The sequence below is a fragment of the Penicillium vulpinum genome (genome assembly GCF_028829585.1).
Source record: "Penicillium vulpinum strain IBT 29486 chromosome Unknown utg000004l_segment0_segment0, whole genome shotgun sequence".
Lineage (NCBI taxonomy): Eukaryota > Fungi > Ascomycota > Eurotiomycetes > Eurotiales > Aspergillaceae > Penicillium > Penicillium vulpinum.
Window position 1 is genome coordinate 1,390,898 of NW_026643244.1, and position 14,050 is coordinate 1,404,947.

At 48.6% G+C, this 14,050-nt stretch overlaps 5 protein-coding genes across 5 annotated transcripts; 3 read left to right on the top strand and 2 right to left on the bottom strand.

The window, feature by feature from the left end:
* Positions 1-203: 203 nt before the first annotated feature.
* Positions 204-2,236, bottom strand: N7479_009086 (electron-transferring-flavoprotein dehydrogenase; the record flags this gene model as incomplete). The annotated part of the gene is made up of 3 exons (XM_057256779.1): positions 204-303; positions 361-1,879; positions 1,945-2,236. The coding sequence occupies 3 exons, from the start codon at positions 2,234-2,236 to the stop codon at positions 204-206; spliced, it is 1,911 nt and encodes a 636-aa protein (XP_057104237.1).
* A 1,804-nt stretch (positions 2,237-4,040) lies between these two features.
* Positions 4,041-6,934, top strand: N7479_009087 (KUP/HAK/KT family potassium transporter; the record flags this gene model as incomplete). Its single annotated transcript, XM_057256780.1, has 11 exons — positions 4,041-4,253; positions 4,307-4,332; positions 4,407-4,641; positions 4,699-4,873; positions 4,927-4,972; positions 5,027-5,195; positions 5,263-5,429; positions 5,483-5,534; positions 5,596-5,751; positions 5,802-5,948; positions 6,002-6,934. The coding sequence occupies 11 exons, from the start codon at positions 4,041-4,043 to the stop codon at positions 6,932-6,934; spliced, it is 2,319 nt and encodes a 772-aa protein (XP_057104238.1).
* Positions 6,935-9,308: 2,374 nt separating this feature from the next.
* On the top strand, positions 9,309-10,310 carry N7479_009088 (TBP family protein; the record flags this gene model as incomplete). The annotated part of the gene is made up of 4 exons (XM_057256781.1): positions 9,309-9,586; positions 9,650-9,737; positions 9,819-10,233; positions 10,294-10,310. The coding sequence occupies 4 exons, from the start codon at positions 9,309-9,311 to the stop codon at positions 10,308-10,310; spliced, it is 798 nt and encodes a 265-aa protein (XP_057104239.1).
* Positions 10,311-10,892: 582 nt separating this feature from the next.
* On the bottom strand, positions 10,893-12,372 carry N7479_009089 (NAD(P)/FAD-dependent oxidoreductase; the record flags this gene model as incomplete). The annotated part of the gene is made up of 3 exons (XM_057256782.1): positions 10,893-11,184; positions 11,244-12,225; positions 12,324-12,372. The coding sequence occupies 3 exons, from the start codon at positions 12,370-12,372 to the stop codon at positions 10,893-10,895; spliced, it is 1,323 nt and encodes a 440-aa protein (XP_057104240.1).
* A 380-nt stretch (positions 12,373-12,752) lies between these two features.
* Positions 12,753-13,861, top strand: N7479_009090 (class I SAM-dependent methyltransferase; the record flags this gene model as incomplete). The annotated part of the gene is made up of 2 exons (XM_057256783.1): positions 12,753-12,853; positions 12,901-13,861. 2 exons carry the CDS (start codon positions 12,753-12,755, stop codon positions 13,859-13,861), a joined length of 1,062 nt encoding a protein of 353 aa, XP_057104241.1.
* Positions 13,862-14,050: the final 189 nt, after the last annotated feature.

Sequence of the window (14,050 nt, forward strand, 5' to 3'; positions counted from 1 at the left end):
GAGTCCACTGACATTCCACGGTTCTGTCAACCCCATGGGGTCCTTTTTTGGGATTGCCTATTTTAGGTATCTATGTACATTTGTGTTCTTCCCCCTGATATCAAATTATATCCAATCATTCTTTATTACAACTCCTGATTCAAGGGGTATCATCCCCTAGGTATCCCCTAGGGGCAACCTTCCAAGGTTGGAACCTTACGATATCACGTCATCGTGTACTTGGGTCCCTCTCCACCTTGAGGGGTTTGCCAATTAATGTCTTGTGTAGGCACCTTGATATCACAGGTTTTGCAGTGAATGCAGCTGGTAAATGGGGTTAGTATGTATATCCAAAAGTTACTCAAATGGAGAACAACTTACTTTTGGGAGTTGATCTGGAACCGGACACCGTGCTTTTTGCTAGGATCCTCCACATATTCGTACACGCCTGCAGGACAGAATCGGTTTTCAACACCCTTGTAAGTGGGCCAAGCGAGGTCCGTGTGCTTATCCCAATCCTCCACCTGCAAGTGAACCGGCTGGTCTTCCTCATGGTTGGTACCGGTCCGGCTCACACTGGTCAAGATATCGAAACTGATCTCTCCATCTGGCTTGGGGTAGACGATCTTTTCATATTCAGAAGCAGGCTTGGTAGCCGCCGAATCAGTGGTGTGGTGGCTGAGCGTCCATGGAACTCGGCCCTTGAGAATGTAGGCCTCCAGACCGGAGTACATAAGTCCACCAAAGAAGCCTAGTGGAGAGTTGAACGAGGGCCGGATGTTACGGACCTCGGACAGTTCCTTCCAGATGGAAGAATCCCGCAGAGATTTCTCGTAATCAAACAAGAATACGGTTCCTTTATCGTCAGACTTAAGCGCCGAGAATGCAGCCTCGGCGGCTAACATGCCGGATTTCATTGCGGTGTGGGTACCCTTGATTTTCGGAACGTTCAAAAAGCCAGCCGTATCACCAATCAAAGCGCCTCCAGGGAATGCGCATTGGGGGATCGACTGGAACCCGCCCTCATTCAGCGCTCGGGCCCCGTACGAAATGCACTTGCCGCCCTCAAGAACTTTTTTGAACATTGGGTGATGTTTCATCTTCTGGAATTCTCCGTATGGCGAAAGCCATGGGTTTGGGTAGTCCAATCCTACTACCAGACCGATACTCACCATGTTGTCTCCGAAGTGGTACATCCAAGCTCCACCATAGGTATCTTGAGGAAGAGGATATCCCAACGAGTGAGTGATCTCGCCTGATCGGAACTTTTCGGGCTGGATCTCCCAGACTTCCTTAATTCCAAGACCATATGTCTGGGGCTGGCTATTCTTCCGAAGATCATATTTCTTGATCACTTGCTTTGTCAAGCTGCCGTGGCAGCCCTCGGCAAGAAGCGTGACGCGGGCATGGAACTCCATTCCTCTCTCAAATGTGTCCTTGGCCTTGCCATCCCGAGCGATTCCCAGGTCGTTGGTCGCAACACCCTTGACTGAGCCATCTGACTTATAGACCACCTCGCTGGCTGCGAACCCAGGGTACACCTCCACACCAACCTCTTCCGCACGCTCTCCCAACCACTTGGTCAGCTCGTTCAGACTGACAATGTAGTTCCCCTCGTTGTGCATCTGTGGCGGCGTGGGGAGCGGGTATGAGCCGTTCTTCGTGAGGAAACGCATTTTTTCTTTTCCGGCGGGGGTCGCACCCTCAAAGCGGGAGGGGTTGTCCTCGGACAGCCAGTCGGGGAGCAGTTCATTGAGGGCGGTTGGTTGCAAAACGTTTCCGGAGACAATGTGGTCGCCCAATTCACCCGCCTTCTCTAGTAGAATAACCCTGAAATCTTCGTTGCCTGCCTCGTTGGCAAGTTGCTTCAAGCGAATCGCGGCGGAGAGACCGGCGGGACCTACAGTAAACCAAGGCTTAGTTAGGCTGTTTCGGGGGAAAACCGAAGCGGCACAAAGAACATACCACCGCCAACAATGCACACATCCACGTCGTCGGACTCCCGATCCAATGTGCGAGGATCAAAGTTGCCATCCTCGTCGGTAAAGCGCCTTGACAGCGATTGCGAAAAGGCTCGTGTCTGGGTAGGTGCAGTGAATAATGCCGTTCGTCGAGCTAAACGTCGCCCGGAGGTTGTGAAGGGACTAGCTGAGTGGCGGGCTGGGGTAGCAATAGCGGAGATGGAGGAGGCAGTTGAGAATCGGGATGATCGAATTTCGCGCCTCAATAGAGGCAAGACCGCGCTTTTTGATGCCATCGCGGGGTGTGAGATTTTTCGTCAGAGGTTGAAACCAGGATTACTAGCGACCAGCAATGGACATAACCAGATCGAAAGAGTGCGGAGACTTGGGATAGATTAAGGTAGATCCCCGAATATCCCCAGAGTCCTGGAGTACCCGATTTTTAAGTAGAAGTGGGCAAAACGCCGAAAAACCGCCCGTGGGCCTACCCTCGGCTTAGCTTCTCAGCCAATAGGCAGCTCGGCGATTCCAACTTGACGGCCTGAGGCATCTTTTGGCCTGAGGCACATTTCATTACCCCGAAGCGGAAATCGCCTCTAGCCGCCAGTCAGCTGAACTTTTAACACTAATATTTCACCTTTTATACCAAGAGAGATTTGCCTCAATTCTCGTCACATCCTAGGCGCCACACGTTTAATTACTTACTGGGATCACATGCATCACATGCATCACATGTTTAGATTCACACTACTAGGGGCCACGGAGTACTCCGTAGTACTTATGACAATGAAATATCCCAAGTTGATATCAGCTCCAGGCTCCGTATTTTGATCTTCCATATGTAACCGGCCCTTACAATTTTTACAAAAATTACAGGGGCCGGTTACTTGAGACCTTTCCCCTTCCATTTTAGTGTTCATCTCTTGCCGCTTTTTGGTCTCAGAGTAAAATCGAGCACACCCCTGAACGCTCCGAGGTCTGACCGGCTCGCGTCTCATTACATAAGCCGATCAAGCATCCATCCATCCATGAGATGAGACCCGCGAGGCGTTCTTGATCCCCCGATCTGATTCCACCTACTAAAGCCCACTTCTACTTGAGTATGCTCTAATTCTACTCCTTTCTAGACGTAGGTGTATTTTCAAGTTTCGTGTGCTTTGGTCAAGAGAGATATACTAACGTTTACCCCTCCCACATCATAGGCTGGTCAACATACTTAATAGTCTGGTTCTAGGGTTCGGGCGAGATATACTCCGTAGAAGATGTATCTGATAGGTGAAGACATGGTACTCAGATTCTTAATTGATTTGGTTCGAGACAACAACAAAAGTTCCTGGGCCAGCCAATACGTGATGCTATATATATATATATACATGAAGTCTAAGTTGATTCCAACCGACTTGGATCTTTGTCTATGTAGATAGTGCAGGAATTAATTCCGATGAGACACCCTCCTATCACAGCAATCTGCAATAATTGGATGCTATGGTAAGAACAGGCGCACAGTGATGTATTTGATTTAGGGGTAATAATTTAAACATCCATGATTAGCTAGTCCTATTGCATTCTATCGGAGTCGATTGTTAAAGCGTTTGAGTAAGAATAAGACTCAAATGCCCGCGATTCGTATCATAGATATCATAGATATCATCGTCCTGATCGTCCTGATAATAGAACTGACTATGCTCCATAGTGAACTTTTGAGTGGTGGGTCAACATGTGGCGTCAGGCCCTTTCCCCCCCGCGCGACATAGTTGTGGAGGAGATAATTGCCTCGTATATGGTTGAGTCGCTCTCAAGGACAGAGCCTGGCCATCCATAAAATATTGTTGTATATGCGGCATTTTTCTTGGATCCTCTTATTCACGTCTCCTTAATCGCACACTTTAAGCAAATCTCGCAATCTAATTGGCTCCTTCCCACCTGTCTTTTGACACACGATGCTATAGGATTTGGATATAGATAAGAAATCACAGTGTTGAATATCAAAAGAGCAATTCGTAGCTGACCTTAAAAGCTGTGTTATTCCCACCTACCTTACATCCTACCTTATCAGGAATTGAGTTATAATCAGGATATCGGACTATAGAAATACCTAATATGTCGAGTAGTACTGATGATGAACCGCCGGAGGATCGCATGATGGATATCCAACCCACGCCCAGTGCGGGTGGTGTTTTTTCTTCTCGGGTATCCCCGCGCAAGGCTCATACAGGTGGGAACAAGACTACAGATTCCAAAGAGATGGACTTGGAGGTCGCATCTATCTCGGACGCGCCTGAGACGGAGGAAAGGGACTTCCACAGCAAGCAGGTAAATCGGGAATTCTCTTTCTTCCACCATTGAATGTACTAATTGTTAAAAAGGTATTCAAAGGCTGGACACTGGCATTGTAAGTGACTCGATTCCAGAGGCCCTTTAGAGAGGTATTCTTCAATGCTTACTCAAGCTTTTCATCATTTATAGGCTCGCATATCAATCACTTGGAGTCATCTATGGTGATATTGGGACAAGCCCTTTGTATGTCTTCTCGTCTACTTTCAGCAGCGAGCCGAGCTATGAAGATATCCTCGGAGCCGTGTCGCTCATCATCTGGGCTCTCACTATTATGGTTACCATCAAATATGTTTGCATAGTACTCTGTGCAGATGATGAGGGTGAAGGAGGTACATTTGCTATATACTCCCTCCTGTCACGATATGTAAGTGCTACGTCAACTTCACTTGACCTTTCACAGACATGCTCATACCCCACCCAGGCTAAACTCGTCCGACACGATCCTCGCCACACAAATCTTGTGAAAATGCAACGGCACAACACAGACGACCTGAAAACGCCGAATAGGATGACTCGCAATGTCATGGAGCGAAGCACGTTCATCAAATGGACACTCAAAATCGTCGGCGCATTTGGCGTTTCACTCATTCTCGCAGGTAAGCACCACCACCAGGATTTTCCAATTCAACTTGCTAATTATTGATTTCAGATGGAGTATTAACACCTGCACAGTCTATTCTTGGAGCAATTCAAGGGTAAGCTTGGCTTGGCTATAACAAAGTATATCCGCACATGTTAAGATTTTCTAGGATTACTGTCGTGAACCCGAATATCTCCTCCTCCACCGTCGTCGGTGTATCATGTGCAATCCTTGTCGTCGTCTTCATTATCCAGCCCCTTGGAACCAGCAAAATTGCGAGCAGCTTTGCTCCAATTGTTATACTATGGATGGTCTTCAATATGTCGTTCGGGATCTATGTAAGTTGGAAGCAAGAGAAATTGAGATGCCAAGAGAAACAATACTTATCTATTATTTCTATTCTAGAACCTGGTCAAGTATGATGCGTCTATATTCAAAGCGTTCTCTCCCTACTTCGCGGGTTCGTTCTTGATGCGAAATGGGAGAGACGGATGGCTGCAGCTGGGAGGAATCTTGCTCGCCTTCACCGGTGTTGAGACATTGTTCGCAGACCTGGGAGCATTTAGCCAACGGTATGCGTACACAGTTGTGAAGTCTTGCTCGTGGCCACTGACAATTGGTGCAGGGCAATTCGAATCTCTTGGCTCTTTTTCGTCTATCCGTGCCTTCTACTATCGGTTAGTTTCCTGATTTTGACCTACTGATCAGAGACAAAATATTCTAACTACATCTCCCTAGTATATTGGCCAAGGCGCTTATATCAGTCGAGTGCCCAGTGCGTATGCTAATCCGTTTTACCTCTCTGTGCCACCTGGCATGATATATCCAAGCCTCGTGGTCGCAATCCTGGCGTGTATTGTCGCAAGTCAGGCCGTCATCACTGGATCGTTTCAGGTATGTGAAAAAAAAAAGGTGATTCCGAACTGGTATCTAACTTCTTCCAGTTGCTTTCCCAAATCATGAAGTTATCGTACTTCCCTCAGATTCAAGTTTACCATACTTCAAAGACTGTCCATGGGCAAGTGTACATTCCTCTCGCTAACTGGCTCATGATGATTGGAAGTGTCATTGTGACAGCCGTCTACAATAACGTATGTGCTCTTAAGGACTGCATTTTATATTGATTTCACTGACCTTACTACAGACCACTGCCCTCGGCGAAGCCTATGGAGCATGCGTTATACTTGTCTCATTCCTTACGACCTGCATGGTGGCAGTTGTTGCACTTATTGTGTGGAGGCTGCCCGTGAACTTGGTCCTTCCTGTGTTCCTGATCTTCGCGCTTTGGGATGGCATGTTCCTCTCGGCTGCCTTGAGCAAGGTTCCACATGGTGCATGGTTCACGCTGATGTTAGCTGCTGTTTTGACCTGTATTTTTGTGCTCTGGCGGTACGGAAAAGAGGAGCAGTGGAAAGCAGAAGAGTCTGATAATATACCTCTGTCGCGGACGACCGTGTTGAGAGAAAACAAACTCCTCCTGCAGAATGGTTCAGAGAATTCTACCATTTCCCCGATCAGCGGTCTGGGGATATTCTTCGACAAATCTGGCATGTCGGATAACACGCCGAATGTTTTCCTTCACTTCATCCAAAAGTTCAGCGCTGCGCCTGAGGTGTCCGTTTTCCTTCACCTGCGACCCTTGTCCATACCCACAATCGCTCCAGACGAACGGTATTCGGTCAATCGTTGCTACACATACGGCGTTGGCCCGAAGAAGCAAGCCATACCTAATTGCTATAGGCTGATCGTCCGCCATGGATATACGGATGATATAGTCACACCTGACCTTGGGATCTTGGTTCACGATCTAGTTCGGGGGTATCTCATCTCCCAAAATAATTCCTTATCACTCTCTAGTGATAAGGAAAAATTGGATGCACTTGATCGGGCATGGAACTCTCAGGTGATTTACATTGTCGGCAAAGAGCAATTAAAGGTTCCGGCGGAGACGAACATCGTTCGACGACTCTTCCTCTGGGCATTCTTGTGGATGCGAGACGCTAGCCGAACCAAGATTCAGCACTTGAATGTTGAGACTGACAGGGTGGTGGAGGTCGGCTTTGTGAAGAAAATGTAAACCACCACTGGCTTTTCAGAGTTTTATATAGTATATAATAAGGGAATTGATATGACCACCCCCTACCTGACTTTCAGTACCGCCTTGCTAATTGGATGCGACGGATAATTCTGCCATAATTTCTGCCACTTCATTTTTATACTACCATATATTCTGCCACCACCATAGTAATTCTGGTTTACATAGTAGAAAACCCTGCATGTCCTTAGCGCCCTTAGTAATAGTCGTACTCGCTCCGATGTACAGTGTGTGATATGACAAAGTGACATAATTTTGTATGGGTTTTATATACAGACTACAGGTATCTGCTGTCTTATCTTATTGCATGGGAAATTTGCGACCAAGACGGTGTGGAAGGCGGTCTATTTAGCCTGAAAAATCTGACAGGGGAGGTGGTGTGAGCCAAAGGGGGTCATATCAATTCCCTATAATAACCTTGGAAGCAGTATGTAGAGTTGATACACGTGACTAGTCTTATCTCGTGCTAATAGGTACTCTGAAAGCCTGCGTCTGAGCGCCCTTGTTAAAGCGGCAGCTCAAAGAAAACCCCGGGGAAATCCGATACACGTTACCAAAGTACATATAGTTACTGATATGTACCTGTGCCAGAAACAACCTTAAATAGCCGAGTCATAACTGCTTGTCAAAAGCCAAATCCGACACAAAAATGTAGTTTCCCGTATTCCGTATTACTACATTTTCCGGAATGTGACGACTGGTCCGCTTCGGGCACAGTATTCATACCATACCAGCATACCGGAATCCCTCTAGAAAATGCAAAACACCATATACGAACTGAGGGGTTACGAGTAACAGGTTCTCCAAAACCACAATAGATTCAAATAATAGATCCGAAGTTAAAAACAAGAAAAAAAATTGACTGATCACCGCTAGATTGTCTTGAGATTCGTCCAGCCTTGGCGGGTAGTGGATCAACACTGGGCGCCACCGCCTGTTTTGAGGCAGAATCCAAACGGCCACCTGTCCTAATCGAAATGTTTGGGGGCGAATCACTGCTTTGAAATGCGAGGTAAAAAAAAAAAGCGTGTATAGTTGAATCCTATATAGACCAGTTGTATCTTTATCGGATATTCGACAATATCCGATATAATATTGGTTGATGTCCCGGTGCGGTGAGGTCAGAGGGAAGAAACAAGGTTAAAAAAAACAAATTCAGAATTTTTGTTCAGTTGCCATCTGTTAAAGCGGCAAGAGGATAGCGCGTCGTACATGGAGTGACCGAGGATAGTCGATGACGATGATTGGACTAGGCATGGGACGGATGGACTATCAGCTGCAGGAGGAGCGCGGACTGGCAAACACAACGCCTGCAACCATGGAGGATAAAAGCAAGGGTGGTAGAACCAGTCAGGGGCCAAGATTGAGAGATTAGCGGAGTTCTTTGGAGTTCATTTGAACGAATGAAAGTCAATAGACAAGTTGTGTGAATGTGATTGGTTCGCGATGTGGTTTCCTAGAGCCGCTAGCGGGCAATGAAGCCAAGGTTGAAGGGAGAAAACTCGTGCTGCTTTTACCGCCACCGGCGGCCCAGCCTCCCCTGACCGGGCTGTGACTCAGCACTATATAAAGAACCAACCTCCCCCCATTTTTTACTGGGAATTTTGTCTCGGTCTTGGCGGATCTTATTACGGAAATTCTTCTTTTTTTTCCTGAACCATCAAGCTATATCTGCCTTACTAATCAGATCTATATTCAGATCTTTGATTCCTCTCTCTCACACTCTGGACCCTTTTGAGATTTTTATATTTTTTTAGGGAAAGGGTTTTTTTTTTGTCCACGGACTAAAAAATACCATAGAAGTTTGAGGCCTCAGGTTTCACTTCACCACTCTCTCTTTTTTCAGATCACGCAGATAGACAATCCCATTTTCAAAAGAAGCAGCGCAAAAGAAAACAGTTCGAAAAAAAAAAAAAAGAAGTTGCACTCCCATAATATCGCCGTCGCGACTATCTTGAAAAAACACTTGAGTGTGATTTTTTCCTGATTCGTTCACCAGTCGACTGCGTTGGTTTCGTCGCCTATACTATCTCGTTGATACTCACGAGAGGTTACGTGCGAATACCTCGTAGGGGGATACATTGAGTTGTCCATCTCCCAGGTAAGCCTCACTCTCTGCACCTTCCTCAACTTATCCTTTGCACCTTCCTTTGGGGGCGTTCCTTCCTAGCTTGAGAGTCCTTCCCCCTACTGATGGCTCCTTTTCTATCCGACGCGTCTTTTCCCCCCGTCGCGTTTTTCTTTTTCTCTCCTCCTACACGTGACTCATACCGCGACTTTTCGCGATTCAAAAGTTAACGCGTCTATTTCTAGTTCCATCATCAATTCCTATCGAAATCTCGAGTAATCCATCCAAATGGACTCTCTCACCACCCATCCTTCCAATGCGCAGCAGGCTCGTGCCTTCACTGCTACCTCGTCGCTGTCTTTCCCTGGTGGCGCTGGTGATCTGACCCCTCCCAACTCCGACAAGGAAGCTATGTCGCAGGGTGCACAGGGCGGAATCGGTATGACTACCCAGCAGCCTGGAGGAAATGCCGTTCACGGCACCGGGGTGACTCCCGCTTCTCCTGCCACCCCCGCTGCAACCCCTGGCGCGACCACGGGCAGCAGTGGCATTGTCCCAACCTTGCAGTGAGTATACTCTTGATGTTTTTCTGGGTGACCAGAATGGCTGAACTAGTTATTCCAAAAAAGGAACATCGTTGCTACCGTCAACCTTGACTGCCGTCTTGATCTGAAGACCATCGCGCTGCACGCACGCAACGCTGAGTACAACCCCAAGGTATTTATTAACCCTCACATTCCTCTGAAAGGATGCGCACACATCATGGTACAATGTGGCTGAACTCAGTTCTCTCCCTAGCGTTTTGCTGCCGTGATTATGCGTATTCGTGAACCCAAGACTACTGCTCTCATCTTCGCCTCTGGCAAGATGGTCGTTACTGGTGCCAAGTCCGAGGATGATTCTAAGCTGGCTTCGCGCAAGTATGCGCGTATTATCCAGAAGCTTGGTTTCAACGCCAAGTTTACCGATTTCAAGATCCAGAATATCGTCGGCTCCTGCGACATCAAGTTCCCCATCCGTCTGGAGGGGTTGGCCTCTCGTCACCACAACTTCAGCTCCTACGAGCCCGAGTTGTTCCCTGGTCTGATCTATCGCATGATGAAGCCCAAGATCGTTCTCTTGATCTTCGTCAGTGGCAAGATTGTCCTGACTGGTGCTAAAGTCCGCGAGGAGATCTACCAGGCTTTCGAGCTGATCTACCCTGTGCTTTCTGGTATGCTCTCTTGGCTGGGTACGCTGGCATTAAATCATTGTACTGACTTTATATTCGCAGATTTCCGTAAGGTCTAACCGCGGAATGAAAACTCCAGGGTGATCACTCATGCATTTCGAACTTGTATTAACATTGCTTTTTTCGCCTCACGAGGACAGGAGGTTTCGGCCTGTCCCCTGCTTTTTCCTTCGGTTTACGACTCTTTTTATGCAAGCATAGTCGGCGTTTTTAGCGATTCGGATGATCCCCGGTTTTTTTCTCACTTTCGCGTTCTTCCACACAATTAGATTGCTGCACACCGCAGTGAGGCGGTTGTGCGCCGGTCGATGACTGCCTCGATTTAATCACTTATCGTTCTACGGTTTCATCTGTGGAGAATTGCTCTTAATTCCCACGGGCCAAAAAAAAAATAATGGTGACCTATGGCAGTCTGTTAAGACACAATTCCGTCCTTGCTTTCCCCATTTTGGGGATTCCTGGACCGGCTTTTTACTACCTTTTGAGTAGTCAATGAAATATCTTGAAAAAAAAATCATCTCTGTTGTATGAGTAGATCAATGTACTAGCTCTGTAGCCTCGACCTTTGCTCGCGCATTGGCAGTCTAAATGCCTATGTACATCCAATCTCTGTTATATACATCACACCAAGGGGTACATGTCTAAAGCACACTGCTCCGCGAAGCCTTCTTTGTCTTCGCCAACTCGTCTTTCAGAATCGCTCTCCTCTCCCCAGACCGACTACCATCACCAGCAAAGTCCTCTCCCTCAGACACAGCAGTCTCAGGCCAAGTCCACATCTTACTCAACTCAGAATCAAGCGTACCCTCCAACGCATCAACAATCTTATCTCCAAGAACAGGGAAGAACTTGAAACCATGACCACTACCACCGGTAGCAAGGAAAAGACCTTCACAGTCAGGATGATAAGAAACAATGAAGTCACCCGTGGGCCTGTCAAATACAAATTAGCACCAACAACGGCCCCGTCCTCAACCAAAGAACAAACTCACGTATCAGTATACCAACAAACTCTGGTATCAACAAACTCCCTCTCCGCAAACCGCGGCAAAAGCTGTCTCAACGAAGCCCGAATCGCTTCTTGCCCTTCAAGCGGCACAGGAACCCCCTGCTCAGGAAGACTAACCACCATCTCGCCCGAAGCCCCAGCACCAGGAACTGGCACCGCAACTGGATTGCGATACCCATACGCATGCCGCGCAATCTTAAGCAGATTGTCCCGCGGCGGGATGATAAAGATGCCCGTCGCGAAGTTCAAGATCGTAGGCAAGTTCTCCAGCTCGCGCTGCTCCTCATCGGAGATCCGCATATAAGCAATCGCCTGGCCGGTCGCAACAGCCCGGCCACGCAAATCGACCAATTTCGACGTCCACGCCCCAGTCGCCAGCACAACTAGATCCGCCTCGAGAGTCGACCCATCTGTCAAGACGACACCGGTGGCTTTAGGCTTGGCGCCGTTCGTGTCGTATAGCACACGCTCGACATCGCCAGTACGGAAACTAACCTTCCCATCAGCATCAAGGAGAGATTTGGCATAACGCACGCTGGCCGCGGCATCGGACCATCCAGACCCCCAGTTCACATAGCCACCGGCGACATCGAGTGTCGAGCCGTAGGCCGGCACGACGCTGAGGACATCCGCCTGGGTCGGCAGGGAGACGATGTTATCGCCCTCGATCTGGCGTACATTGGCGTAGCTCTTGCGGGCATACTCCTTGGCACTGGGACTGTCTGCTGGATACACAAGTAGCAGGCCATTCTGCGTGTACCGGCCGTCCCGGCCCCAGTCTGTGCTGCGCCAGCGGTGAATGGCAGCGGCGGCGAGCTTGGAGTATGCTGTGTTAGCATAGTCGGACCGCACGATCCGGGATGTGTCGACAGATGAGCCGTGCGGGTTTGGGATTGTCGGTGAGGACTCTACTACTGTTAATTTGGATTCTGGGTGTCGCTTTGACAGGGAGAGGGCGGTGGATACTGGGGGATGTTAGCAGTGTGGAAATTGGTGTAATGCGTAGTGTAGACAGTGTAGACAGTGTAGGCAGTGTTAGGGCAAGATTGTGCTTGATACTCACATCCAAACACACCCCCTCCTACAATCAAAATATTGGACGGCAATGCCATTTGCAAAAATGTGTGTGTGAGTAAACACAAAATGCCCACATGGAATTGGAGAATCCGGGGGATACTCCAACTGATAACAAGTCGAGCCGACGCCGACCCGATAACGGCGTTTTTTGTCGGCTTCAGCTCCCGACTTTTCTTCTTTGCTGGGTATCATTGCTCCAATCTGTACGGAATGAGATGTGCAATTGACATCGACACTTCGATCTGATCAATTCACATTTCGTCTATTCTCGGAACCTCCATCTCCTTTTGGTATCGCGGGGGCCAACAACCCTGTCGCGTAAGCACTCAATCTTCGCTCGCGTCAAATAATCTACCGTGCACAAAAGGCCGACAAAAGCCCCTGGCAGTCCATTCTGCTAGTTCAAAATATCAAGATGAACGTACATAAATTGCGCAGGGTGCCATTAGTTGCAAAATGGCCCGTCACACCCTATCGCAACGCATCAACCAAAGCACCTCGACCCTCAAAGCCAATGTATGTAATCAATCCCCTCAATCCCAATCCAAAACTAACATCCACAGTCCTAAAAGCTCCAAGCCAGTAGCCATAAAACGGCGACAAACAATTCCACCTCGCCAAACCCACCCAGCCCGACAAAACACTCAACCCGAGACCCCCAACGCTGAAACCACAGCGAAAAAGGGCCATGGCATCCCCCCCAGAGCCCTAACCTTCCTGGGAATTTCAGCACTCACCATCAGCACATACTGCGGCTACCTATACGCGTCCTACACGCGCGAAGTAGGCAAAGCGCAAACCCTCAACGTGCCCCGCGACGTCTCAGACCGGTACAACACAACAGCGGCAACCTTCGACGCAGACGTCGAGCTCTCAGAAAAGGCAATGGGTCTCGGCAAGAAGCGACAGGACCTAGTCCGACAAGCGCGCGGACACGTCCTAGAAGTCAGCTGCGGCACTGGCCGCAATCTGCCATACTACGAGCTCGGCGAGCGGCGCGGGATGGACGCCGATGGCCGCGCTGCGGTTCTGGGTTGTCGCTCCGTTACTTTTATCGATCTTAGTCCGCAGATGGTTGCTATTGCGAAGGAGAAGTTCGAGAAGCTGCACCCTGCGGCTGTGGTCCCGGCGGTGTTCCGCGCTTGTGATGCGGGGGCTGTTGAGCCGGCTGATATTGCGCGTTCTGGGGAGCCGGTTCACTTTGATACTGTTGTGCAGACTATGGGTCTTTGCTCGATGCCGGATCCTGTTGCTACGCTGAGACATCTGGGGTCTGTTACGGAGCCCGGGGGTGGGCGCATCTTGTTGCTTGAGCATGGGCGTTCGCATTATGATTGGGTTAATCGGATTTTGGATAATCTTGCTCCGGCTCATGCGGATCGACATGGTTGTTGGTGGAATCGGGATATTGGGGAGATTGTGCGGGAGAGTGGGTTGGAGATTGTGGAGGAGAAGCGTTGGCATTTGGGGACGACGTGGCGGTATGTGTTGAGACCGAAGGGGACTGAGAAGTCTCAGTCTTGATATTCTGTGGCTTGGGTTGGGGCTGCTTCTTCTGGATGTATATAACATAATGTAGAGATGTGTATGAGTATTTGGCGTGATAGACACTTTAGAACTGTTGTGATAAGAAATGTGATATTCATTTTTGATCGATTATATAGCATAACATGGTAGATAGAAGTAATTAGCATGATGCTATTTCAGCAGTTG